This window comes from Lathamus discolor, chromosome 9 (assembly GCF_037157495.1).
Source record: "Lathamus discolor isolate bLatDis1 chromosome 9, bLatDis1.hap1, whole genome shotgun sequence".
Lineage (NCBI taxonomy): Eukaryota > Metazoa > Chordata > Aves > Psittaciformes > Psittacidae > Lathamus > Lathamus discolor.
In genome coordinates, this window is record NC_088892.1 from 22,258,607 (window position 1) to 22,285,295 (window position 26,689).

General features: G+C 50.2%; 2 protein-coding genes across 13 annotated transcripts in view; both read left to right on the forward strand.

Moving 5' to 3' along the window:
• Positions 1–1,978, forward strand: part of MBNL3 (muscleblind like splicing regulator 3) — a 74,584-nt gene extending 72,606 nt beyond the window's left edge. For 10 of the 12 annotated variants that reach the window (XR_010614925.1, XM_065689827.1, XM_065689817.1 and 7 more), the window contains one exon: positions 1,404–1,978. The gene's annotated coding sequence lies outside the window, so the exon portion shown is untranslated. The remainder of the gene's footprint in view (positions 1–1,403) is intronic. The other 2 variants (XR_010614926.1, XM_065689825.1) reach the window with 1 other exon arrangement.
• Positions 1,979–16,123: 14,145 nt separating this feature from the next.
• On the forward strand, positions 16,124–25,201 carry RAP2C (RAP2C, member of RAS oncogene family). Its single transcript, XM_065689447.1, has 4 exons — positions 16,124–16,258; positions 16,347–16,736; positions 18,443–18,762; positions 22,714–25,201. Exons 2-3 carry the CDS (start codon positions 16,464–16,466, stop codon positions 18,719–18,721), a joined length of 552 nt encoding a protein of 183 aa, XP_065545519.1. The 5' UTR covers positions 16,124–16,258; positions 16,347–16,463; the 3' UTR covers positions 18,722–18,762; positions 22,714–25,201.
• Positions 25,202–26,689: the final 1,488 nt, after the last annotated feature.

A 26,689-nucleotide genomic window follows, 5' to 3' on the forward strand; every position in this document is an offset into this window, starting at 1 on the left:
CTCAGGGATTTGTGCTGTTGATGGCAAACTGCTGTGGTAATGAGTCAGCTGAAAAGGTGTAGCTTCTCTCCTGCTGTTGGTGGCATATTTCCTTTCCTGGGGTAAGCAGCATTGGGTCAGCAGCAGCTGCTGTGCACCTGCAAGGCTGGCTCAGACTGAGCAGAGACCTGCTGCTCAGCTGCACTGGGGGCCTGGCTCACCGTGGGTTTCTTCAGAGGTCCTTGTGTGTGTTTAAGACCAGGATGAATACCACAAGCAACATAACCTGCACCCTGCCTGCAGATCCTGGGCTCCCCTCATCTGCTGGTTTTCTCCGAGTGGGAATGGTGGAGGAGTTTGTCCTTTCCTTTGACTTACAGAGTATTGTTTCACAGCCGTAGCAGCAGTGTCATTTTGCCATTGCTTTTCTTCGGGGGCGTTCGCTGATGTTGATGAGAGAAAATCCCTTGAGGGTTTCAGGTCATCACTGGATTTTTTTTTTACTCCAAGAGGGTAAAGAGCAGTTCAGCCAATTCAACAAGAGGTCACCAGAATTTCCCAGTGCAGGCCACTTAGTATACACAGACCTACAACCCATTTCTTCCTTAAGTCACGTATAACAGGCAAGTACTTACATGGTGGCAGTTCATTTGGTAAGCAGCTTACTAACGGTATCTTTAACAGTCAGCAGAAGTTACTCATCTTGATAGCGGATCTTTACTTCCGCTGACCTTAATAAAGCACCGTATGTATGCTAACTTTGGCCATGGACCCCTGTCCACATGGGGGTGAACACCAAGCTCTCCCCATTAGCAAAGATGTTCTGAATGACCAGGGCTAAGGAGGCTCTGGTAGCCAGGCTGGCCAGCCAGGCTGCAGGAGACCAGCGCTGGGTCCCTCAGGGGAGGCTTTTCACAAGTACGTCCCAAGAGAGGCCATTTGCTCCCAGAGGAGGATCCCCTGAGCACAGGGTTTCTGTGTCTGTGATTTGCGTCTAGGCCTCTGGGTCACGGCTCTTTAGGGTCAGATTTTCTTGTTACAATCTGTGGTGCTCTCTGAAAGGAGCAGGAGCTAACCGGGGCCAGCAATGCCTTTGGCCCCCTCCTTAGCCCCTCCTACCATCCTCTCCAAAAATAAGGCTTATTATTCACCCACCTCCCTCTGTCACTAATTGCCTTGTCAGTGTGTGTGGAGCGTGCTGGAAATGGAAAGCCCTAAGTGCAGATTAGAGAGGATGCCAAGAATGTTATCGGCCATTTCACCCCACGTCAGCAAACGAAGGGAGTAACATGTTTTCTCTCTGCAACACACTAATGGCAACCCCTTGGATGTGAATGTATCTTAGTAGAGTGGCTTTTATTAAAATATAGATGAGTGTCTCTAACTTCTCACTCTTTCTCTGTTGTTCTTTCTTCCCCTTGCAGCAGATCATGTTGAAATTCTGAACAGTAAAATTATGGAGCACCAGGACTTCTTGGTGGGAAGCTGCGCATGGCCTTTCTGTATATATCCCCTCTTCCCTCTCTCGTTCTCTACCACCTCTACAGTAAGCCTGTTGCAGCCTACATGTTAACCAAAAACTGAGCAATGGGAATGTCAAAAAAAAAAAAAAATAATGAAAAGACAAAAAAAAAAAAAGCACTATAGAAACACTTAACAAACAGCGCTCTGATATACGAGATATACCAGTAGGAAATTATAATAGACTTTTGTAACACATAACTTTAACACACTTAATCATTTTCTGACTACCATCCTGAGAAGTGCAGCTGCACAGCGGACTGTTGGTTTACTGTATACTATCGATGGATAAATGTTTGTCTTGTTTTTAAAGTGTTATCTTCCTGTTTTGTTTACATCATAGTCTATTGATTTGTTTGGAAGTGTACATCGTTATCAAGTATACTCAGTACCATCTTTTCATTATTGTTATGTCTTAAGTTTTCATATTCTGTAGGTTTTATGGGGTTTCGTTTGGATTTTTTTTTTTTTTTTTTTTTTTTTACTAAAAATGTTATTGTGGGAAACAGGAATTACGTGCTGGAAAAACACGACACAGGAATGTTCTGCCCTTTGCTGGAGTTTGCTGATAGTGTCAGCTAAAGATGCTCATGTTAAAATGCTCCTTCTAAGCATTTAAAATTTGCCTTCAGATAGAGTGTCCAAACGTGTAGTCCAAGGGATGCGAAAGGACAGTTGTCATTTTAGTCCAGCTCAGGGTATTTCTTTCAATACAATGAGTTGATTCTGGAAACCTTTTGGGGAAAGCCACATGTAAAATCCCAGGTTCGGGAACGATTGGCTCAGCTGGTGGTAAGCATCAAGGCATTTCTGCAGTTCTGTTGTCCATGGAAGTGCATTCTCAGCTGCAAACTGCGCACAATCTCTCACGGTGCAGTCAAAACAAAAGTAAAAGGTGTGAGGTGAGACAGCTTCAGTTGGGCAAAGACTCGTTGTGTCGGAGAGGAGCTGGAGTGGGCCGTAGCCATGACAGCGCAAGCTGGGTAATGCCGTGCCCAGTGGCTTGTCTTCACTGAGCATGCTGAAACATTTCAGCCTGAAAACTGAGGCGGCTCTCCTTGAAATGCTGTCAGCGTGCACCAGTTCTTTAGTCACCATTCTCCATAAGTGGGTGATTTTTTTCCCCTGTGATCTCTGGCCCTCTAAAGCAAACACAGCAGTGACAAGGCAGGAAAAAGCTCAGCATAAGCTTCCTACCGTAGATAAATATTCATCTTAACTGGAGCTCCTGTAGGGCAGTGGATTTATTTTGGCACCTTCTACTTGATCAAGAGCAATGTTTGCCTCACAACAAGGGCTAGTTCTCAATACCTCCTTTTCTGACACATGAATAAACTGATTTCCAGCCCGTGCACCCTGGACAGCCCAGCCTGTTAACGCTGTATTGCTGAACAATCTGGCTGCAGAATGCATTTTGGTTGAGGATACAACCAAATTCATCCCTGTCATAGCTCTTCCATATCATCGGCGTTATGGAAGGGATGGATTTGCTGCTGTAAATCCATAAACTCCATAGGAGAAAATGGTGATTGAAACCAAGCAAGAGACCAGCTCCCAGCTCCGGGGGTTGGCCAGCCCAAGCTCGTGGTGGTCCTGTGGGGTGCCAAATTCTGTCAAACAGGCTCTCTTTTCTTTTCCAAGCTCCTTGGCCTTGGTTAGAGACTTCCCTTGCCCCCTCTTCTCCGGTGTGAGCACAGATAGTTCGCTAGATGTGTATCTCCGTGGATCGCAACTGATGGAGGGGCATGTAAGGCACAGCCGGTGTGTCCCAGAGCAGGCTCTGACCATCTGCCCATGGAAAGCCATTCATAGCAAGAACTTTGAAGAGCCCAGCTCAAAAAGGCCTTCAGCAGGCTTTGGAGCAAACCCTGAGAGAGGGGAAAAAACTATCCCCCCCCCCCAAGATCTCCTTTATGAACCCCATGTTTGGACAGTCCCTTGTCCATAGCTGTTCCCCTGCCATCAGCATCCCCAGGCAGCAGCGTTGTCTGAAATCAGTGACTCCCCTTTGTGCTGGCGACCACATCCCTGTTCTTTTCACCACTGAGTTTCTGTTTCCCAAAAACCATAACATTGTTAGTGGAAAAAGTGGATTTGAGTACTTCCTGTTTGAAATTATTTGTGTATCAAACAAATGGGTTTTGCACAACCTGTGCCAGTGCCTCAACAAAGAACAGAACTGATCTTCTTAAGCCAGAAAGGATGCATTCAAGCTTGTATGGCTTTATGAGTTCAAGGAGGTTGGAATTTTTTCAGTGCTAAAAGGATTTTTGTATATCTTGACACTTTGATGTAACCTCCTCTTTTATTTATCGACTTCAACATCTGGCATAGATGTGCATAGAATGTAAACCTAGAATACAGCTGTTTCCCTGTCACATTGAAAGCACTGAAAAAAAAGAAGAGAAAGAAAAGTGTTTAAGGATTATTTTTTATTAAAGAGGTCCAATGAGGGATGTTCAGGGTAGTTATTAGGTGCCACAACAGTTTTTATATTGCTGGCAAATTTAGAGTTAATTTGTAAATGAGTTTAAGGAAAGAAAAGCTTGAAGCACTAAACTTCACCAAATTCAAAACAATCTCGGCACCGATGCCGCTTTGAGGTAGCACTATTTAAACTAGTTGTGCAATGAACTTGCTCTAATTTTCTTTGTTCAAGAAAGAAAAGAAAACCAGTCGCCAGACTATAAATTTCCTAAATAGACTATTACAAAGTCACCGAGCTAGTTAGTGACTCTAAACAAATGTCATAAAAGCATGAATATCATCCTTTATTTGACAAGAGATGTATGTAAGTTTGTTTAAATCGATATAATTTTAGTGACATTTTTATAAGCTTCCCACTTTCCATGAACCTATATTTTTTATTTATCCAAAGTGATTTCTCTTTGTCCATTTCTCTCAGCCTTATGCAAACAATATGCAAGAAATGCTGAAACTTGGATAAAACGGGTCATGCAGAGGGAAAATGAAAGCTGAGATGGATCATTTTCACGGGAAAAGGTTGTTAGTAGTTTCAATACAAAGTACTACTACTAAACTGTAACATAAGCAGACAATAAAAGAGGGATTTAAAATAAAATGGATTCATAAAACTATTAAGATTATTTTTGTTAAATACAGTGCTTTTAGTAATTTGGAACATGGTTTCACAATCAGCCCTGGGGGGTGTTTGTTGAGTTGGAGGTTTCGAGCTGATGATTTTTTGGACTGTGTATTTTTGCATCGCAACGGTCTAGAAGCCAGGCCCCCTTCCCCGAGCACTCCGCAGCACCGGGTCCTCTCTTGCCAGCCCATCCTCGCCGTCTCCCACTGCGCTCGGAGTGTTCCCCAATGGAAGCACCCCAGATCCCGGCGTTGGGGGCCCTCCCGGATGCCCATGGCCGGCGCTGGATGTGGGTATGTGTCTGGTGGATGCAGCTGGCCGGAGGAGGAGGCGCGTGTGCCCGGTGAGATGTCCTCTCCTCCCTGGGGTGGGAGAGCAGCTCTAGGGTCGTTGGGAAACTGGAGTCCTCGTTTGCTTTCTCCCTTGTACATTTCACAGACATGGAAATTGAAAAAGGTGAAATTTATGAGGAAAATGGAATTTCCCATTCCTGTTGAATGGATTTAGTTTGATATTGACCTGATTTTACCATGTGCCTGTTGAAGGCCTTAGAGTATATACTGTATGTTAAAGACTGTAATAACTTTAAAGAAAAATAGTTGATAGCCTAATCCAAATGTAAATAGAGCTACACCACATTGTTACTAGGCTACAATGCATTCATTCATTCCTTCATGTCATCTCTCTTCGTTTCTCTGCCATTAGTTTTTAAGGTTTTCATTATTGCTCTTCTTCTTTTTTTTTTTTTTGATCTCTTTAGTAACTAATGAATTTAATTTTGAAGGAGGGGTAGAGAAAGTTTAAGATTTTTAAGACATGTATTCAGCCCATTTAGTTCTCTCCTAACCCCGCACCGAAGCATGGTAAGGTATAGAATACAGTCCATAACTAGTTTGTATAGTTTACAGTTTAAGAACAAAATTAACTTTGTATGTAACTCCTACAATGATAGATTCATTGTTAACTAATTATATTAAGTTGTTGTTGCTATGGCAACAAAACTACAACATGGCTACCTTTGTATACATTATTTGTGAGATTTTCACATGTAAATGAGAAGTGATGTGTAACAGTATGAGCTTGTTCAAGGTACAGTTCGATACTGTCAGAGAAAGAGATGATGGAGTATTTTTAAAATCCCAAAGTCCCATGTGAACGCTGAATCCGTGGCTCCGAGGGTCACTCTTTCAGTCCAGAAGTTTACAACACATGGATTTAGAGTCAGGTTTTATAGCTTGTAGAAATTGTTGTGTGGCAAGGGTTATTCCACAGTATTTTCACTTCCAAAACCACCACAAGCCTGGATTTACCACATAGGGACCGGTCTTTGCTTTCATTTCAGCTCCATTCGCACGGTGGCAACTCCCGAGTTAATCCGTTTCAGTACTGTAGCTCCGCCTGCAATCTTCCTCTCTCCCGAATCTGAGCACTCACACGATGCGTTACGATCAGGGCTAAAGAATTAAGCATATAGCTATTTTAATACTAATTTATACTAGCAAAAACTGTACATAAGAGAACCAAAATATTGTGGAATGACCCCGTAACAGTGTTGAAGATACCAATATGCTGCAGTTAAACTGATTCAGTTCGTGTACGAATGTGTGAGACACACCTTTTTTGCACTTATGTACATAGTCCACGAAAGAAATCCTTGGAACTTATTTTGAATATAAAAAAGTCTGTAATAATACAGGAAAAGTTTGTAAAAGAGATAGGTATTACTAAGGCTTTGAAAAGGAGGAGTTTTTTGCTATAAAACTTATCTGAAAGCATGATGTTGCTTTGCTGTTGTAAAAGCTTTGTAGTTTGCCATAGCTTATTATACAGCAGACTGCTACCAGGTCAGCTCCAACCTGCAGCACAGAGAAATGGGGAACAGTGCTTAATTAAATAGTAAGGTCACTAGCAAAGATTTGAATTCCTCTTTTCATCAGCCTGCGGTCCCAAACACACCCCAGGGCGTGCTTCTGATGGGTTGTGATGGGTGAATCCTACCAGGACTCGTAGGTAGGTCCGTGGTGGCACACAAGCCTTTTTCCTAGCGCCTAATCCCGTTTCTAGTGGGAGTGTTTGTCTGTTAGAGGTGGCTGTCACTGCAGAGAGGGTTTTAAATCCCAGAGGGAGTTTGAAATATCGCAACTTACTCATTTCTTTCTTTTTATTTAACTTTATGGGGGCAAGGTCACAAATCGAAGGGGCTGATGAGCAATGGATGGACAGGGGTGGCTGTGGATGGCCTTGGGCCACTTTTCCTCTGCTGTACAACAGCAATGGTGTTTGTCTGGGAGCACAACGTGGCTGTGCTGCTCGGTGCTGCCAGATGGGTGCTGGAGCAGGGAGGTGGAGGCTGATGGTGGCATCGTGGCCAGCTTCATGCTTGGAGGTTGACAAGCCCCGTTGCGTTGGCCACCAAAGGAAAGCCCAGCTGTGGTCCCCCAGCTTTGCCGAGCAGCCTCTTGGTTCCCTTTCCACTGTGTTGTGGTACTGCTGGGGCTCTGCAGTACCGGGGGATTGTGGAGGAGCTGAAGTGCCTGTGTTGACCCATTTCTTTTCATTGGAATAAGTGTGCTCCAGCAGGCTGGAGCAGCTCTGCTCTGGAGCCAGGTTGAGAGAGCTGGGCTGGGGCAGCCTGGACAAGAGAAGGCTCCTGAAGGGGAGACCTGAGAGCAGCTCCAGTGCCCAAAGGGGCTTCAGGAACCCTGGAGAGGGGCTTGGGACAAGGGCCTGTAGGGACAGGCCAAGGGGAATGGCTTGAACCTGCCCGAGGGGAGACTGAGCTGAGCTCTTAGGCAGAAGCTCTTCCCTGTGAGGGTGCTGAGGCGCTGGCACAGGGTGCCCAGAGAAGCTGTGGCTGCCCCATCCCTGGCAGTGCTCAAGGCCAGGTTGGACACAGGGGCTTGGGTTGGGGCTGGAGGAGCTTTAAGTTCCCTTCAGCCCAAACCACTCTGGGATTCTCTGATCTTTTCTGCCAAACCCAAGCCCTGTTGCAGGGTTGGGGCTGAGGGGTCCCTGCCGGGAGCTGCTCTTTGGCCACCACTGCCGGCATCTCGGAGGTTCCAGCTCCTCGCGATGTCAGCCAGTGCCCAACCAGCCCACGTGGCCCCGGGGGGCCGGTTAAGGTGGCGGTTGCTGCATGGGAGCCCTAGCATCGTATGGTCCCAGCGTCTTTAAGGTGGGAAATCAGATGTTGCTTTTCTTTATGGGTGTTACAATAACCTAGGTTTTAACACAAAATAACCAGCTAATTCTAATCTCCGTGCTGTCAAGGCTTCACTTTGCTGTAATCGAGTCCCATAACCAAGTTCTTTCTCATTTCCAGGATTGTGAGAGAAAAATCCTTTGCACTATGTGAAATGAATCGTAGGTGGTCAAACCTTTGCATTGGGGATGAGCATGATCATGACAAAAACACCTCTGAAATCTTTGCTAGTGATCTTTACTGACATCCTGTATCATCAGAAATAACTCTATTTGCCTCTCAAATGAGCTATTTAAACATGCAGAAATAACACAACTCTTAAATAAAAGGAAGTTATTTTTCCAAACACACAACAGAGAGAATTACCTGACACCGAATTACAAGGTTCCAGTTCTTTATTACTGTACACAGATGCTATTTGATAGTGGTGGAAGCCAAATGATTTTGTTGCCATGGCTTTTGTATCCTAGCAGATGAGGGGATGATAAGACCATTCATAGATTGGATTCTGGGATTTTGTTGTTTTCTTTCCAGTTAGCTTTGCTTTAATTCTATCTTCATTTTAAACCATTCAGATGAACCGAGACTCCCCACTCTTTATTCTATCACCTGACAACAGATCACTGGTTCTTTTCTTCTAGAGAATTGTTATTTTAGGCAATCGCTAAACTCAAAGAGAGAACGTTCTCCTAAATTGTCCGGTTTGAATCGCAATATATAAAAGCATTTATACTGTGTAAAGTAGATCTTGAAGTACCTTCTTTTCATAGGCATTTCTGGTAAAACCAAGTAAGGGAAACATTAGATATCGATTTAATGGTATAGTTTAGAGAGTATATACAAATACTACCGTTAGCCCTGTGGAATTGTCAGAAGTTAAAGTCTCCTCAGACCCAGGCGTAGGCTAATGCAGTGTTCCAGTTCCATAACACCGTAGTTCATTCCCTCAACTGCTACAACAGGGTGTACGCTTTGAGTTTCTTTTTCTTTTGGCCACGTTATATTGCTGTAGTGCTTGTACGTGCTTTAGAACTGTGCATAATGCTACTCATTTTAGTATGTTACTTCTCTATTGTTATTGGTTTATTTTTGGATCTTTTAATAAAGTGTATAAAATCCTTGGTTATGTTCTTTATGGATCCAGATCTACGCATTAATAGGAGTTGACTTGGAGAAACGTTCCCAGTTTATGAGTCCCTGAATTTCAAAGGTTCTGATGTAAAAAAGGACTACTGGGTAACGGCTGACGTGGGGTCAGTGTTGTATCAAAGTGCGGGGCGACGGAATAAACCTCTCGCCAGAAAAGCACCCTCGGTAGGTGGGATTCTGCCGCCGGTGCCGCCTCCTTGCCCGGCGCACGCGGGAGGTTCCTGACCCGAGCGAGACGTTTGTATTTTAGCCGAATAAAAAGGAAAACTTCCCAGCTGCTGCCGTTTGGTTTCTGTCGTGCCTCGGGCCGGATGTGCCGCGCTGGCTTCGGATGTGCCGCGCGTCCTTTCCGGCCCTGCCCGGGAGGCGAGGGGAGAGGAGGTGACCGTGAAGCATCGTCCCGAGGCCGGCAGCGTTTGTGGGGCAGCGATGCGTGGATCAGCTCTTTCAGTGTTTGTGTCAGACACGTTCTGAACGTCCCGGTGCAGTAATCCCGTAGGCAGATCCCACCTGGAATTCCCCAGCCCTCCTCCAAGGGCACCGCTCAGCCCCAGGCTGCGCTCTTGGGCTGGGGATGCCTCTCGCCATCCATGGCTAAGCTTGGGCCAGATTCCTGGAAGACAAAAGTGCTCCTTGCCGGGTTGGTTTGTCCCTTCTGTAGTGATGCATGGGTTAGAGGTAAGGCACTGCCACCTCGGTCACCACCTGCTGTAAAGGGGCTTTAACCTTAGACTGCCTTGAGATCGTCACCGGCTCCCTAAAAGCTGTTACCAGCCGCTCTCAACACTGGGTCCAGCTGGAGGCAGCAGTGCCAGGCTGCAGCATCGCTCACCTCACCTGCAACGGAAGACATCAGGAGCCCCTGGAGATGTGAGTAACCAGCTCCACAGACCGCTGCGCATGGCCTGGCTCCCCCCAGGGCCATGCAGGGGACACGGGGTGATGGGGGAGCTCGGAGCATCAGGATGGGGCTGATGCCAGCACGGTGAGCGCAGCACAGGAGGGATCTTGGGCTGTTATCCCAAAGGAGTTCAAGAGTTGAGAATGGGGGGATTCGGAGTTGGGAAGTGATTATTTTGGGGGATGCTGCCCACTGGGGCTGCGGGGGGCAGAAGGGTGTGTTGGTGCTGTGTTGAGGCACGGGAGGAGGCTGTGCAGGTACCGCTCCTCCCCTCCATCCTTAGCAGGACAAGGCTTTGACTTTGAGAACATAACATTACCTAACTGCTCCTTTCCCATCCTTGTGCTGCCCTGGCTTCTCCTGCAGGGTAATTGACTCCGTTTTTGTGTCAAGGCCACTGAGAGCTTTGTCCTAGAAATGCCTCCTGATGGCACAGTTAAATGTCTGAAGTGTTTCTGAACTCAAAAACCCCAGGGAGAACGGAAACCTTTCCAGGCAATGGCTGCACGGAAGGATGGGATCCTTCCCCAGTGCTTCCTCGTGAGGTTTCATCACCAGCTTCCCTCTGGTCCATGTTCTCTGTGGAAGGGGATGGGGACTTGCAGGGTGGGCTCGGACGCACCAGCCCCACTCAGAAGCATCCTCGCAGGGTCAGGGGTGGGAGTCCCCCAGCAGCCCCCAAATTCATGGGTAGCCCTTTAACAAGAGACATTAAATTGGGTTCCGAGGCCAAATGGCGTCCTTGGGCCAGGGATGGGGGATTTTACCTGGGATCTGCTTGCAGAAGACACAGGAGCAGCTGCTGCAAACCGTTGTGATGGATTAAAGGCTCTGACGCTGTATCTGTGGCATGCGTCACATGGAAATATCACAGGGTCCAACCTCTCTTCCTCTCCACTGGGACACGTTTGTGCAGGAAACCCAAGTTTGATCAAAAATCCTCATTTAGCTCTTTGGCTGTCGAAGCTTCAGTGGGAAACACGGTGCGGGGGGGGAACCAGCTCTTTTTGAAGGCTTGCTCCATATTCAGCTGGGCCTCTGTGGTCCAAAGCCGGTTTTTATTCAATCTGGACTCCGTGCTGGATGAACAGATCACTTTGATCTATTTATTACGAGACAAAGGAGAATGGAGAAGTGTTGGGCTAATCCTGTGTGACTTGTGGATCTCCAGCACCCTCCCAACACAAGCAGCCTGTTAACCCTTCCCAGAAGGAGCTGCACCAGGGCGCAAGGCAGCATGAGTAACAGCCCATGCTCTGAGCCGTGGTTGCAGACGATGGACCAATGTGCCCCTTCCATCCCCTGCCTCCAGCACAGCAGCACATCCCAGAAATGGATCCCTGGGAATGGTCTGGGAAGGCTCTGGGGTGTCTGTGGACAGGAGAACCTGCACAGAGGCAGATAAAGCCGCCGCCTCAAGGCCACGGGGATGGGCTTAGAGGAGCCCCATGCACCCAGCAAGGCAGCGCTGGTGGGTCCCGGCCAGGCTGGGTTCAGGTGAGATGCTGCAGATGCCTTTGCTCTTCGCTCCTCATTCCGCCTGCGTCAGGGTGACTCAGTCCTCTCGCAGCCGCCTGCTCCGTCCTCTCCCTGGCAATTCCCACTGCCCTCGCCCTGGATCTGGAGCTGCGGATCCAGCCCCGAGGCGATGGCACCGGGACAGCGGCTCCCGCAGGAGCCGTGGTGATGCTGCTGCAGCGCTGGTCTCCTCGCAGCTGCTGCTGCCTATCCCAGCGGTATTCTCCATGGAACTGTTTGCTTGTAAACGTTATCTGTGCCTTCCCAAGGGAGCTGCTGCCTCCCCTCCGCTCAGCTTGTGCGTGCAATGGAGGCTGTGCACGGGCACCCGGCTGCCTGGGTATCACCCGCTGGTGCTAGCACCGGGCTGTCAGGGGGCACCGGGGGCTGTGCCTGCGCCAAAGCAAGGGCAAATCCTTTGCAAAGCTTCTGGACAGCTCTTGTCGAAGTCAAACGCTGTTTGTTTCCTGCAGGAACACAGCCTGAAGGAAGGGCACCGGGCACCGCACGCTGCCCGAGGGCCCCGCTCTGCGGCGCGGATGAGGGGACACAGGACATTGCGAGCAGCGGCAGTGCTGAGGTGGGCGCAGGTGAAGGTAAATCCGTGTGTGCTGGGGGTGAGGGGATGGGGAGGTGGGAATTCACACCGGGCCGTGTACCGGTGCCGCTGCAGAGAGCCGTGGAATCAAACGGGTTGGAAAAGCCCTTCCAGCTCCTCCAGTCCAACCGCTCCCAGCCCTGCCAAGGCCGCCCCTGCCCCATGGCACTGAGGCCTCGTCCCCACGGTGTGTGAGCACTTGCAGGGCCGGTGCCTGCAGCCCTGCCCTGGGCAGCCTGTTCCAATGCTGAGCACCCTCTGGGGCAGGAATTGTTCCTCAGCTCCATCTAAACCTGCCCTGGGGCAGCTTGAGGCCGGTTCCTCTTGTCCCATCCCTTGTTCCCTGGGAGCAGAGCCCAGCCCCTCCTGGCTCCATCCTCCTGGCAGGCACTTGTAGGGAGCCATCAGGTCCCCCCTGAGCCTTCTCTTCTCCATCTGAACCCCCCAGGTCCCTCAGCCCTTCCCCATCACACTTGGGCGCCAGGCCCTGCACCAGCTCCATTCCCTTCTCTGGCCCCGCTCCAGCCCCTCAATGTCTCTCCTGTAGTGAGGGGCCCAGAGCTGAGCACAGGGCTCAAGGTGCAGCCTCACCAGTGCCCAGCACAGGGGCACAATCCCTGCCCTGGCCCTGCTGCCGCACTGGTGCTGAGCCAGGCCAGGATGCTGGGGGCTCCCTGCGCACAAGCTGCTCATGCCCAGCTCCATCACTCAGCGCCGCAGCATAAATCAAGGGGATTTGGGGAGAGTGACAGCAGCAACCCGGGGCTCTGGGCCGGGCAGGATGAGGCCTTGGAAGACTTTAACTCCCCACAGCACACGGGGGGGGGCTATGGCCGGCGTTCCGCTGGGCACAGGCAGCCCATGCTGGGGAGGGGGGGGCAGGTGAGCTGCAGTTCCCTCCTTGGCCCTCGCCCCTCTGCCAGCTTCAATGATGGGAAATCCTTTAAGCTTGCGCATTAGTGCTGTATTTGGGTCTGAGCTGCATTAGGGCTCGGCATGGAGCAGAGCCTCATCTCTCACTTAATAAAGAGCGTTTTAAAGGCGCTGTCCTCATGGGGCTGGCTCCACGAGCAGGGGGTGCTGTGGAGGGAAGGGTGCTGGGCTGGCTCCTCAGCCCGCCAGGTCCCAGCTCTGCCCGTCCCCTGCCTGCAGCCCCCCTGCGCTCCCACCCGGACATGGGGGCACTTGGAGCCAGGACACAGGGATGGGTCTGCCCCGACAGCCCCGCACACGGGGCTGTGCATCCAGGGCACCACCGGCCTCTGCACGGGCACGGGGCTGGCGGGGGGCCCATCCTGCTGGCAGTGACTGGGTCATCAGGTGGAGATGGGGATAAGGAGTCAGGAAGGGCAACAGCAGCCAGCGAGCCCTCGCTGCCAGGCCTGGCTCAGGGCTGCAGCACAGGCAGGAGGGGGAGCGGGGCCACGGAGATGCTGTGAGGGCTGGAGCAGCTCTGCTCTGGAGCCAGGCTGGGAGAGCTGGGCTGGGGCAGCCTGGACAAGAGAAGGCTCCTGAAGGGGAGACCTGAGAGCAGCTCCAGTGCCTAAAGGGGCTGCAGGGAACCTGGAGAGGGGCTTGGGACAAGGGCCTGTAGGGACAGGCCAAGGGGAATGGCTTGAACCTGCCCGAGGGGAGACTGAGCTGAGCTCTGAGGCAGAAGCTCTTCCCTGTGAGGGTGCTGAGGCGCTGGCACAGGGTGCCCAGGGAAGCTGTGGCTGCCCCATCCCTGGCAGTGCTCGAGGTCAGGTTGGACACAGGGGCTTGGAGCAAGCTGCTCCAGTGGAAGGGGTCCCTGCCCGTGGCAGGGGTTGAAGCTGGAGGAGCTTTGAGGTCCCTTCCAACACAAAGAGCCCCAGGGAGCCAGTCCAGCCCCTGCCCTGACACCTGGAACTCCATAAGGCACAATGGCTGGATCAGCAGCACCACTGGAGAGGCGAAGGAAAAAGGACTCGCTTTTAAGCTGGTTTTGCTGTTCACACAAGTGATGTCCCAGCTGGATGGTAACTGAGGTGAAACCAGGCCCAGCAGCCTGCTGCAGGCTTCCTGGCATAGCAGGGCTGCTTTATAGCCGGGGTGAGCACTGAATCACAGCAGGGAGCAGATCGCTGGTGACACAGCGACGGGCAGCCTGCACCGGGCAGCCCCAGGCCTGGCTGGGGTGGGAGGCTTTGGCTGGGGGTGCAGTCCCACACTGGCATCGGTGGGCGATGCTCCAGACTCCTCACTCCATCCAGGGCTTGGGGATGCTCCTGTCACCTCTGCCTGCCATCCCCCCTGCCTCCCTGCTGGACACAGCGCCAGGCAGGATCCATCTCCCACACTAATGAGATGGGGATCATGGTTATTCCTGGTCCTTGCCCGTGCCATCTGCCCATTCCCGAACATCCCTGCGGGAGCTGTGTCTTAGCAGGTTCATTTAATAAGAGCATTCTTTATTGTTGCTGCTGTGGGCATGGCACGGAGCAGCTGAGGCCATGAGCAGCGCAGAGCTGCTCTGCAGTAATCAGACCGTGCCCAGATGCTCGTTTATCGTAGAACCACAGCCTGGTTTGGGCCGAAGGGACCTTAAAGCTCATCCTGGCAGGAGCCAGCGGCAGCAGAGATGAGCCAGGCTCTGACCTGGGACGTGCTGCACCTCATGGCAAGGACAAGGGAGCGGCACCGGGGCGGTGCTGGCAGGAGGCGCCAGGCTCAGGGCTGGGCCACTTATGGCAGGAGCAGCGATTCCCATCCGGAGCTTCCGAACCTTTTCCATCCCCAGCTCCTGCTGCGGCTCCAGGTTGTGGCCCAGTGAAGGAGCTCTGCAGTGCTCGGTGCAGGGAAGGGCTCCGCTGAAGGGTGATGAATGAAGTCGGGTGCACTTTGAGACCGGCCGTTCGGGGTTTGTTCAGCTGTAGACACACGTGCCCAGGGATAAAGTGCTGGGAAACGGGTCTCCAGCAATAGGGAATGGCGCTGATATGCACCTGGAGGGAAAGCATCCCGGTTCCCAACCCTGCACCCGCTGCTTGTGCTGTGTCTCAGCGCAGTTAACTCAAACCGCACAAACCCCTGTTTGTTTGCCTTCCCCTCGCCCCATCGCTGTGCTCTTTGCCCCATTCCTCTCCCTGAGTCATTCCTCCACCCACGGCAAACATAATGGAGCAGCAGCGCTCCAAAGGCAGGCACACAATGGACCTAAGTGACCGTGTAATCCCATTATTGTCACCCTCACCCTCCCGGCCCCTTCGTCACTGATTGTGTCACGGTTAAATTGAGATGGGAAGCCCCGATCACGGCTGAGCCTGGGTGCTTCAGGCACCTTGCATCTACTCACGACTTGCAATGGGTTGAAGCAGGAGGCAGCCTGTCTTAACGCTCACCCTCTCACACTGATTCACCAGCACAGGCGTGCCTCCCTCCCTGCCTCATGCAGCAACCCACTTGACAGCTCCATCTGCGGGGCACCGGCGGAGGCAGAGGGGTCGCTGCTTACAGAGAGCAGGGACTCAGCTCCGCTGTAGCTCAGGTTCAGGTGAGCAGTGATGGGGTCAGCTCGCAGTGACCGAAGCACTCTGCCCATCCCTGGCAGTGCTCGAGGCCAGGCTGGACACAGGGCTTGGAGCGAGCTGCTCCAGTGGAAGGGGTCCCTGCACCAGGCAGGGCTCTGTGGCTCTCGGCAGAATCCAGCCCTTTACCCCCGCCCGTCCCCTCCTATCGGGGAGCCCATCCCCTATCGGGGAGCTCGGTGCGCGCTCCCTGTCCCCGGCTGACACCTGCTGCCGGCGGCGGGCCCGCACCCGGCCCCGGGGCTGCGGGGTCCCTGCCGGGCCGGGCCGGCTGCGCTCGCCCCGCGGTGCCCCCGGGCTCAGCAGGCGGTGGCAGCGGCCGCCCCGGACCGGGCCCCGCCGCACGGCCCCTGCCGGCCGCCATGTTGGGGTGTGTGTTCCCCCCCGGGGCCGGGCCGCGGACACACCCCGGCGTCACACTCAAACCCGTCCCCCTGCGGCGGGCGGGGCCTGTGGGTGTCACACTCAAACCCGTCCCCCTGCGGCGGGCGGGGCCTGTGGGTGTCACACTCAAACCCGTCCGTCCCGCCCCAGCCCCGAGGGTGCCGCTGCACTAGAGCTCCGGGCCGCGGCGTGCCGGAGCGCGCAGTGACGCAGCACGGCCCCGCCGCCCCCGCGCCGGAAGTGCCCGGAGAGAAGCGGCGGGGAGGGGCGCGCGCCGCCGGGTGCCGCAGCGTAACCGTTCCGGGCGGGCCCCGCGGCCGAGGCGCGGCGGGATGGACTGAGCGCAGCGGCGGTGAGGAGCGGGGCGGCGGCGGCGGGGCCCGGTCCGGTCCCGGTCCCGGTCCGTCCGAGCAATAACCGCGGTTTCTGTTCCCCCTCAGGCCGGCGCGGGAGCAGCGGGGCCTCGCCCTTCTCCTGAGGCGGGCCGGGGCTATGCGAGGGCCGCGCTGCCGCCTGCCCTAGGCCCGGGCCTGGCGGGGGAGCGGCTGCGGGGCCCGATGCGGGAGTACAAGGTGGTGGTGCTGGGCAGCGGCGGGGTGGGGAAGTCCGCCCTGACCGTGCAGTTCGTCACCGGGACCTTCATCGAGAAGTACGACCCCACCATCGAGGACTTCTACCGCAAGGAGATCGAGGTGGACTCGTCCCCGTCGGTGCTGGAGATCCTCGACACGGCGGGCACCGAGCAGTTCGCCTCCATGCGCGATCTCTACATCAAGAACGGGCAGGGTTTCATCCTCGTCTACAGCCTGGTCAACCAGCAGTCCTTCCAGGTAACCGCGCCCGGCCGCGGGGGGCGGCCCCCCGTGTCCGCCCTAAGGACGCGGCCGTTCCTGCCCCAGGGACGGCGCTGGGGCGAGGAGGGGGTGTTGGGGTTGGCCACGTGTAAGCACTTTCTCGCTGGAGGGGGGCACAAGGGGGACTGCCCCTCGTTCACCAGCCCCGCTTCCTGCTGCAGAGCTGGTGGCCTGGCAGGGCCTGCTCAGGGTGCCACCATTGTTAAATCCCCCACCAGGGCTGCACAACAATGACCCGCTCCCACTTCCCCCACAGAAGCTTTCGGCAATCCCCTACCGTGAAGAAACCGCTTGATATTAAAATAGAGACTTCCCCTTCCCCCCTTCTCCTTCCCAAAAGGAGCGTTTCTTCACGGGGTCCTGCGGAGTCTCATTGCGCTGCAGTTGGGAGCTTTTAAATGAGCTGCTATTTTCCACCCGCTCTCCCAAAATATACGCGTGTCTAATACAAGCTCGATGCTTTCCCAGCGTAGGTGGGGTATTGGAGAGGAGAAGCGAGCCATATGTGAGGATTTGTGGGTCCGGATTTCACTTCTACTATCACAGCTCTCAAAAAAGTGCAAATATCTCGGCTGCCTCTAGAGATGGGGCTTCACTTGTGGGCAATAAGTGGGTTTAGCAGCACTAGATGCAGCACAGGGATTTGCAGCCGCTGCTTTGCCTTCTGTTGCAGAGTTGGGTGTATTCCAGCTGCTTGGCAACCCCCCCCTACTGAAGCAGTGTGTTTGCTTCTGCTGGAGACTACACTTTATCTTAGCAGAGGCCTTGAATTCACTGGAGACTTACTTTCTATAGGAGACAACAGCAGTGACATTGGGATGCTTCTCCCCTTGTTTTCCCTTTATTTGGGGACCAGTGAGTCCCCATTATTCAAGGAAGATACAGTTAGTAATCCACCCTGTTAATATTGAATTGTTCTTGTCTGCCCATAGCATGTTTACCCTGAAGCCTGTAGGTGCAAACCTCTTTCTGCAGGTCTTTCACACAGTGGTGACTTCAAATGCTTAAGTTGCTTTGGTTTGGAGCTATGCAAGAACTTGTAGAACTTAGTGCTGATAGTAACTTCCACCACTCAGGGGGCAGAGGAGGTTGACTCAGCCTTTCAAGTGTAAACTCCCAGTGTTAGCTGAGACTTGAATAAATGCGTCTCTAGGTAATAAAATCTCTTTACAGCATCTAATTTGGTTGCTTACGTGTGATTAACTGTGTTCACAATGAATTATTCTAAGCATTGCAAGAATGAGAAGGCTTTATGTAAATGACCAGCTTTCTCCAGCTGTAAACTAAACACAAGCTTCCGAAATGACTGTGTAATGGCATCTGCTGCGAGTGGTGCAGGTTGTTGGACTGGAGACCACTTCTTCAGACAACTGAAAGCAGCTCTGCTCTGTCTTCCTCTAGATGAGCTGAGGATTGCTCTCAGTGCAGTTTCTGTTTATATACACAGCTACACTTTATAAAGTGTGTATGCATTTATATAAAACTAAACCCCTTCTTTAATCGAAGATGGATGTTAACTTTCTCTGCGCTCTAGATCCTCATGAATCTGAATTTAAGATGCCCCTGATGTGTTCTGAATTTTCAGTTGCATGGGAGAGTTGTTAAAACATGCTTCTGTGGTGGCTTTAGAGCAATTCCGTGTGGTTACTGCCACTTACTAACCAGCTGGGTTGTTTGACCAGGACATCAAGCCGATGAGGGACCAGATTGTCCGGGTGAAGAGATACGAGAAAGTTCCTCTGATCCTAGTGGGGAATAAAGTGGATCTGGAGTCGGAGAGGGAGGTGTTATCTGCAGAAGGCAGAGCCCTGGCTCAGGAGTGGGGCTGCCCCTTCATGGAGACTTCAGCCAAGAGCAAAACGATGGTGGATGAACTGTTTGCTGAGATCGTCAGGCAAATGAACTATGCCTCCCTGCCTGAGAAACAAGATCAGTGTTGTACAACTTGCATCGTCCAGTGAGAGAAATCAAGAAAAACCTCAATCATGGCCATACAGAGCAGGTTGGTGGAACAGTCATAACTACCTGAGGTGCATAACCGTGCTGTTTGACTAAGCAGGTACAGTGTGCCAGGGAGTCTGAAGTTAAGCAGTCTAAACTGGAAGGAGCCTTCCTCCAAAAGAGGTGGAAACTTGTGCATTCGATTGCACGTGATGACTCGAATCAAGCAGATTCTTGTGCTACTTCGTCAGGGTTAGTCAGGGAATGCTGCATTTACCTGCAGGAATTGTACATTAAAACAAAGTGTATGATCTTGTTGCACCTATTTGACTGTCAGTGTATTTGTCACTCTGTTTGACATTATGTTATCCCTAATGGTCTGTGATGTTGCAGTGGGTTTCTTCATTGGTTGTAGTTGGTACCTGAATTATTTCAAGTAATGGGAATTACCTTGGAGTTCAGTGGGATTATTGTTGTGATCACCTTTCCCAGTAGCTTTGCTGAGAAGACTTTGAACTTGTTTAAAGAATAAGAAGTAATTTGTACAGTACAGAAACCGAACGTACCTGGAGCACGTTTCTGCCTCATCAGTGGGATAAGTTTAAGAGAGATCCACCCTGAGCTGTGAGGAGTGGCCTGGAGCCCGCACGAAGTAGGCAAGGACGTATGCAAAGTGCTCTTCATCTAAAATCCCCAGAGCAGAGAACACGCTATAAAATGGCTTCTCACTGCACAGCTCCTTCCTGTGACTCATGAGAGGTGTGGTGAGAGTGCAGCACTCGGAGGGGCCTCTGCAGCTTCCCCTGTCACGGGTATTGCTTTGTGTGATCCTTCTTCCCAAGGGTAGCTGCTCTTGGCCCCTCACACATGTGGTGGTCTTTCTCAGTACCTTTTTCACCTGATAGTGTGGCTGGATCTGTTCCCCCTGCACACAGCAGAGCTGTCACTCCTGTGCAGGGTGGTTCTGGGCATCCCCCTGCTCTTGTTCTGTCTCTATATAGTGGTTTTAAGTCTGGTTTCACCATTGGCATGAATCCATGTTACTGAAAAGGGCTCTCCTGCATCATTGGTACATTCTGTGTGCAGCCAGCTGGTCCATCAGACCTTCAGGTGTCTGCTGGGCCTGTCTTGGCAAGCAGCTCGATGTGATCTCTGAGGGCAGGTGCAGGGATGAGGGAGGACATGAAAATCCAGGAGAAGGCGCTGCCATTCTTGACCGCTGCTGTCCTTGGGGCTCAGGCTCCAACTGCCACAGTAGGAACTTGCTTGAGTCCAAGGAGCTTTCTGCATCTGAGTGACAAGAGAGAAAATAGGTTATTACTGGAAGCTTTGGACCATGTATCCTCTTTAATCTTGAGCGCAGTCTCCAAGCTTGTCTTTGAGATAGTTATCAAGTGCTTTGTGAATGTAAAATTCTAGATACTCATGACCCAGGCACTGTCAGACTCAAGATAATACGTGATGGTTTTATCTCCAGTTCTGTGAAATTAAAAAGGGCTGCTGTCTCCACCTAAGAGGTGTGTGTAAGGTCAAGCTTTTCTTGCTGAAAGTGAGCACACTGCTTGTATTGGAGCAGATTAAACCACAAAGTCTTTCCTTGCCCACTAATCCCTAACTCCTGCAGAGCCTTTTAGGGATATAGGAAGGAGTAAATCAATGAAATAACTCCTTTAAGAGTGCTGCAGGGTTAATGTCTTGAATTGCATGTAGTAATGCAGTGTTGCAGCTATTTCTAAGGCAGCTTCACAGATGAGAGTGTGTGGACTTGAAGTATGCCAAGGGTTCTGCAAATCCTTGGGTTACTGGTGGTTTATCCTGTGCAGGTTGCTGTCCTCAACTCTGACAAAGTCAGGCCTTTTATCCATGACATTTGTACTTGCACAGTTGGTGCAAGTACTCCCTTTGAGGAAGGCTTCTGGATTTAGTATTAAATATCAAGTTTAATCTTAAAGGTGAAATTGAGGCAGGGGGCAGGGCCATGTGTTACTCCTTGAATCATAACTTAATGCTCAGATTTGATGACTTTCCTCAGCATGCTCTTGCTTCAGAAGAAACATCTGTATTCTTACATCTTTGTGACCTCTTGAGACAGAGGATGCTCTAAGCTTGTGTAATACAGATTTCCTCTCCTTCATTCTACCTAGCTCATAGGTCAAGCTTCTAGCAGCAAAATGTTTCCTTGCTTCTAGGAGGTGCTGCTTCTGCCCAGTGTAATCTCATCACCTGTGCCAAACAAGAGAGTCTGTCCTTGGACAGGTTCCTGGTCAGTCCAGGTCTCACCATGTCTCAGACGTCTGTTACCCTGGCTCCTCACAGGCTCATGCTCCACATCTTTCATTTCAACCTCACATTTTTGGGCTGTTTCCTTCTTCCTGGCTGCCACCCTGTCCTTGTTCTTTGAGTAGGTGTAGGATCTCATTGACTTTATGATAAGCCTTTGCTGCCTGATAATTCCTGTCTGATGTGCTCTAGTGTAGGATTGCTGCTGATAGTGTCTTGTGATAGCTGTAATCAGCTTTGTAGTTCTTCTGCTCATCTGTGATCCGGGGAACAATTGCTGCTTCTCAAACATCTACTTCAGCAGTGACCTCTCCCAGGTAAAGTGAAACTGAGAAAGTGGAACCAGGGGCCTAAAAAACCCATGTGTCAGAGGCAGGCTTGAACTCTAGCTCTGTCCTAGCATGATCAGCAGCATCATCTCGGAGTTCTGTGACCTGTCTGCATCCAGGAGGAATCTTAGGTCTGGATTAGTTAGTTCAGAATCAAGTACATAAAACCAGTCTGTGTCTCTACAGTTCTTCTGGAGAAAACAGTTGGAGGGGTGAATTAAATGATGGACTTGTTTTATCTAAGGCTGTTTCAGTGTCAGGTACCACTGACCTCACTTTGGTGCCGATACCTCAGCCCGTCTCTCGGGTATGATGTTGTGTAGGTTCTTCCACGGTATGTTTGAGTAGCATGTGCTGAAATTGCTGCTCAGTCAGCTGCTTTGGGTGAAATGAAGGATGGACCAAACCCACATCATTAGGATAACCCGTAGCTCCTTTTAGAAACATGCATTGTTCTTGCATCCTGTCCCCCCCTCCCCTTTCTTGCTTCTGCAGTGGTCTGCTGTCGTGTTATTGCTGCAGTCAGAGGTGTGAGGTTTCCAGTAGCTGCTCTCTTCCTTGCTGTGGGATTTCTCTTGAACTGTCAGTATTAGTGTTTCATATTTTAACTCCTCTTTAAAATTCAGTGCCTCTTACAGTGCTGCTGTGTTAAAGGCTCTCTGTAGAGGTATTAATGGGATTGGGAACACCTTAATGCTGAGGTGAAAGACTGATGCTGGTTGGTGATTTCTAAGGACATGACTCCTATGAAGAAGCTACTTAAGGAATAGGGAGGACTCACCAAAACCCCTGAAAAGCCAAGGTTTGAGCTGCACTGAAGTGCTGGCATGTGCACATGAAGGGCAGGTTTCTACAGACTTTGAGCTTCAACTCAGGCTTTCAGGGTACCATTGCAGATAAATCTTGTGAAGTGCAAGTAAGCTGTCAGAAATACAGTTAGTCACACCTCTTACATTTGTGTGCTTGGTGGAGAACAGTGGCACACAGTGTGTCCCTGCTGAGGCTGTGTAAATGTGGTGGTTTAGTAGTAATTTAGAAGATCTGAATGGTGAGCTCGGATGCTGATACTGAATTAGTTTGGCTCATCTACCTGCTTCTAGAACTTCTGCCATTGCTTCATGTTACTGGGTGCTGTAGTGCTTCCTGCCTCTTTCATATCTTTAGAAGCAATTTAATATCCCACAGGGGTAGCAGTTACAAAGTTCATAGCAGTAAGTTGTTAACCTGCTTGCCTCTTACATTACTGGAGTTAGAGGAGGAGAAACTCAAGAATGCTGCTGTGTAAAGCAGTGCTTTGGAAGCTCAGTGTGGCAAACCAGAGCTTCTGCACTGTGGGAGAAGCTGGGTTCACTTTGAATGTGTGTTGAATGTGGCTTTCATTAGTTATTTTGTTTAAATTGCAGATAAAACTCAGAGGAAACTTGCACAGATGCTGCTTTGGAGAACTTTCAGCCCAGGTTGCAGAGCTGAGCCTTGGTAAACCTGTCTCTATTACAGCACATTGCCATACATCTAAGTGCATAAGGTTGGTGGCCTGCAGGATCCACACACCTTAATCAGAATGCTTAGCATGTTTACCATAAGTTTAAAGATCTGTTCTTTCTCTATCAGTCCTTTTATAGCTTTCTAAGTTCATATAATGGCTAATATGCAAGAGTTCATTTTTAATATTTTAATTGATTTCTTTAATCAATTTCTGAACTTGTATTTATTAAATACTTAAACTCAGTATTACCTACTCAATGCCTTTTAAAAGAAGAGAGTTTTAATGGAGAATAAATTGAGCCTTAAACAAATGGTTACTTCTGTATATTACCTCGCATCAGTGCTTATTCTGTTGGCAAAGTTTTCTTCTACCGTGTACTGGGTCATTCTTTGAGACTTTTTGTTTACGTGTGACAGTGTCATGAGAAGATACTGAAGGCACCTCTGTTGCATGGATGTAGTATCCCTTTTCTTGGTAAATGCAGCCGGGACACAGTGTCTGCTCCAATTTGACAGTAGGGATTGCTTGGCTTGGGAGGTAAAGTCTCCAGCTGATGTTTCTTTTCTTACAGTCTTGGGTTTCCTAAACTCATTTAATCAAAAATGACAATTGTAGCATTGACAAACGGCAGCACACTTTTCCTTCGACTGAGTTTCTAAACTTGCTTGTTTACAAATAGCTTCTTTATGCCTTGGAAAAGGGATAATGTATCCTTCAGGATGGGCTTTACGCCTGGTTGGTCAGCTCAGCTTTGCCTGGCACATCGAGACATCTACTAGACCTCTGCACATGTAAATCTAATGCAAATAAGATCACTTTACATTTTATAGTTCCTAATATTTGTCTTTCTGAATAATATTTTAAAGCAATATTTGTTAAAGTTTTTCTTGCACTGTCACAAATTGCTTTTTTAGTTGGTTTGGTTTGATTTCCCAAGAAACCAGTTTAACATTAGAGACAAGTTGGTGTAAGAAGGGGAAAAGCACCAGGTTTCAGTGATACTAACTGCGAGCGTGCTTTAAACAGCCATTGCCTTCCTTATTGTTTACCTGAGCAACATATTCTCTGAATACTTGAAGATTTTAACAATAACACAGGTATAAAGAGCAGAATGAACATGTACAAAGACCAGATGGGATTCTTTTGTTCAGTTTAACATGTTGCATACATGAGAGCTGTTTCTAGCAGTGGTTTCAAACGTGTACTTTTTGTTTTGCAGAAGTATAACTGCAGCTCACCTACTGCACCAAAGTTCTAGGTTTTTAGGAGCCCAGCTTTAGTCATTTGAACATGCTTCTAGAAATGTCCATTCTCTCCCTGTAATAGCTAAAGAACTTGGAGAAAAGCTCCAGCAAAAGCAGTGATGGATAGATGAGGTCAAGCAGTTGGAAACTCACCAATTGTATTGTGGATGATGGCATTTCAAACAATAAAAGCTGACCGGTACAGTATCTCACACTAATGTGTTTTATTGCTAATAATGCAGGCTGACTTGCCAGTGGTAGCAGAAATAAAGGTTCTGAGTCTACGTTCAGTGTTGAATTGGAATCCTGAGCGGAGGAGGAGGAGGAGGAACAACAGGTTTCCTGCTTGGGCAGCGAAACACCCGCTTTTAGTTTTCCTGTGGGGTTACTTGAATTATTCTTTTTTTCCCCTGTTGTACAAACCTGATGGAGAGGCTGAGGCTAATGCTTAGGTTTGCACTTTAATACCAGAATTAAACCAAACCTTGTCTTCACAGTAGGTTTCTTTTGTTGAAGTGATGCTCGTTGATCTTTTTTGTAGGTTGTAAGGAAGTACTAGGAAATAAAAGTAATTCATCAAGATCTTAGTTTTGTCTAAGGGGAAAGGAGTCGGTTGCTATGAAGCAGTGGTTCATTCCTATGGGTAGTTATCAAACCAGTGTTCATTGTCATGGACCTCAGCACAAAAAAAAAAAATGGAAAAAGAAGAAAAAAAAGGACTTTAAAACTTGAACTAGTTTAGAGTGACAGGCCTGGGAAAACAAGAGATGGTTTCTTCAGCACACTTTGGGGGGAAAAAGGGACCAAAAGTTATTTTAGGCTTCCTCAATAGATTGCATGTGAAGTTGCTTATTAGAGTAAGAGGCTAATAATAAATGCAATATGTATTGTCTTTACTATGGCATCTGTTTAGGAGTTGTTCAAATCACTGCAGTAGGGCTCTACAAAGACAAATGTAACCTACCATCATCTATCTAATGTACTGTATCTTTATCAGTGATAGGTGAAATCTGGAATAACAAGTGCAAAACCAGAACAATTACCTATAATGCTTTGTAAAAAAGGATTTTTCCAGTAGATTCATTCTTGTCATTTTGTAAGACAACCCTACAGTCCACCTGTTTGTAACTTTTTTAATAAAATAGATACCTGTATTACCAAGCTGGGCTCGCTGCTCTGTGTTCCATCCTTCCCAAGGGCCTGAACTCACAAACCAAGCTGTTTCGGGGGGTACTGGTTATTCAAAGCATAGTAACCACATCTGAATGGGCATGAGCGACTCCTTCCACTGGGGGAAACGGGGTGTGCAGCTGGGCCCAGGCTGGGTGCAAAGCTCACGGTCTCAGGGGCTCTGAGCAGAGAGGAGGGGAGCAGGGCTGCGCATTACCTTTGTGCTCCGGGAGCCTGGTCAGAGCAGTGATGGTCTCTCTCCTCACAGGCCAGTGTGATGAGGCCTTATTCAAAACAAGTATCTGTGGGTGGTGGGAGGCAGGAGCCTGTTGTGACAGCCCTGCCTGACACCCAGGGTTGAGCCACAGTGATGATGGGATCTTGCTGTGATGCTGCCAGCCATAGAACCACACAATCCCAGCCTGGTTTGGGTTGGAACAGACCTTAAAGCTCCTCCAGCTCCAACCCCTGCCCCGGGCAGGGACCCCTTCCACTGGAGCAGCTTGCTCCAAGCCCCTGTGTCCAACCTGGCCTTGAGCACTGCCAGGGATGGGGCAGCCACAGCTTCTCTGGGCACCCTGTGCCAGCGCCTCAGCACCCTCACAGGGAAGAGCTTCTGCCCTCTAAATGTGATCTAAATCCAGGCTGGCTGTTTCGGGGAGCTGTAAGGGAGTGTTTGCAGGCAGCTTTTTCTTTGGTTTAGCAGTTCCTCCTACAGCAGTGCAGAGCCCTGCAGAAGCCCCCCCAGTGCCCCACTCCCCCCGTGCAGCCAGACGACAAGCGTGCCCCACAGCCCGGCTGGAGAGCACAGGGTGGAGCGGGCTCCCATCTCGCACTTGGGACAGGTACATGAGGTGACACGGATGGTGATGATGATGAGGTGACACTGACACGGGCAGTGCTGGGCATGAACCGCCAGCCGCTGGAACCCTGCAGCAGGACAGCCCGAGGAGGAAGTGCAGCAGATACCCGGCATGGGTGGAGGGTGACTGCGCCTTTGGAGGAGCTGTTATCTGCACTAATGGGCTTGGCTGTAATTACAGCTGGGAGCTAGGTGGAAGTGTCTGCTCTTCATTAAAATGAGATATGGGTTCTAAACCCATCCGTGTCAACCTCTTGGAGTTATCCCTGCGGAGAAGCCAGCAATCCTGGTGCTTGGTTTGCTGGTGGGTGCTTCGGTTTGTGAGTCACTTCCTTGGAAGCTGGAGGAGGTGATGTACAGCACACGTAGCTGTAGGCAGGCTATGCGCAGAGGTGAGGTGCTCCGTGCTCTCTGAAAGGGAAATAACCTGGCTTGGGGGGCTTTTTATCTCTGCCTGGTCCATGCAGCTGCGAGGAGCAAAGAGGACGGACTTCGAGCTGTAAATCGGCAGCAACGCTCAATCCAAAGGTCAGATCCTACCTGTAGTAGTTTCCTGGCTCTGCTGAGGGCAGCATTGAGCTTACGGTGGCTTGGCTGGCCGCGATGATACAGTTCAA